Source organism: Sinocyclocheilus grahami, unplaced genomic scaffold, assembly GCF_001515645.1.
Source record: "Sinocyclocheilus grahami isolate Dianchi unplaced genomic scaffold, SAMN03320097.WGS_v1.1 scaffold20055.1, whole genome shotgun sequence".
Lineage (NCBI taxonomy): Eukaryota > Metazoa > Chordata > Actinopteri > Cypriniformes > Cyprinidae > Sinocyclocheilus > Sinocyclocheilus grahami.
This window is the reverse complement of record NW_015517859.1, coordinates 2,525-3,299: the sequence shown is the minus strand read 5'-3', so window position 1 is coordinate 3,299 and position 775 is coordinate 2,525. Positions and strand designations below refer to the sequence as shown.

Genomic DNA, 775 nt, shown 5'->3' with positions numbered 1-775 from the left:
TGACGGCACCCATTCACTGCAGACGATCCATTGGTGAGCAAGTGAGGTAATGCTAAATTTTAACAAATGTTTCTGTGAAAAAGAAACTCGTCTATGTCTTGGATGGCTTTAGGGTGAGTAAATTTGCAGCAAGTTTAAATTTTTTTGGTGAAATTTTGCTTTTAGTAGTAAAACTCCTACTGTTGTGAATGGTTACAGGCGGATCCACATCACCAAAGCCACACTGCAGTATTTAAATGGTGACTATGAAGTGGAACCAGGTTTTGGAGGGGAGAGAAATACATACTTGAAAGACAACAACATAGAGACGTTTTTGGTCCTGGGTTGCAGTCAAAAAAGGGTCAGTCAAATCTAATCATATGGACATTGTTTATACAAAAACTCTGTTGCATAATATTTGGAGGTGAGGGCTGTGTTTTGTTGTGCCTTGATATAAATGACTGAATTTCCCTTTGGGGATCACTAAAGTATCTATTTATTTGAGTTTGCTGGAGTACGGTTTAATTTCCTGTGTGTGTCCTTGTGCCAAATTTCTCTTGCAGAAAGAGGAAAAAGCAATGATGGCTAAGATGCAGCGTGCTAGAGCCAACTCTTCAGAGGGTCTGATGTCGCGGTGGGTTCCTGACAGATCTTTCTCCAGGACTAAAGATTCCAAAGTCTTCAGACAGATGGTGAGGTCCGCTCCATCCGCTCTCACGCCGTCTGATCTCCCCTGCACTTCTTTAGGAGTGTAGCAACAAGTCATAATTGAAGTAATTTTCTCCGGAGCTTGGCA

At 41.7% G+C, this 775-nt stretch overlaps 1 protein-coding gene across 1 annotated transcript in view; it reads left to right on the top strand.

The window, feature by feature from the left end:
• The first annotated feature begins 67 nt into the window (after positions 1-67).
• LOC107579768 (adenylate cyclase type 6-like) overlaps positions 68-775 on the top strand; it is a 2,974-nt gene continuing 2,266 nt past the window's right edge. The window contains exons 1-3 of the mRNA XM_016265563.1: positions 68-113; positions 199-340; positions 543-671. Coding sequence (XP_016121049.1) covers positions 94-113; positions 199-340; positions 543-671 — 291 coding nt within the window. The 5' untranslated portion in view covers positions 68-93. The remainder of the gene's footprint in view (positions 114-198; positions 341-542; positions 672-775) is intronic.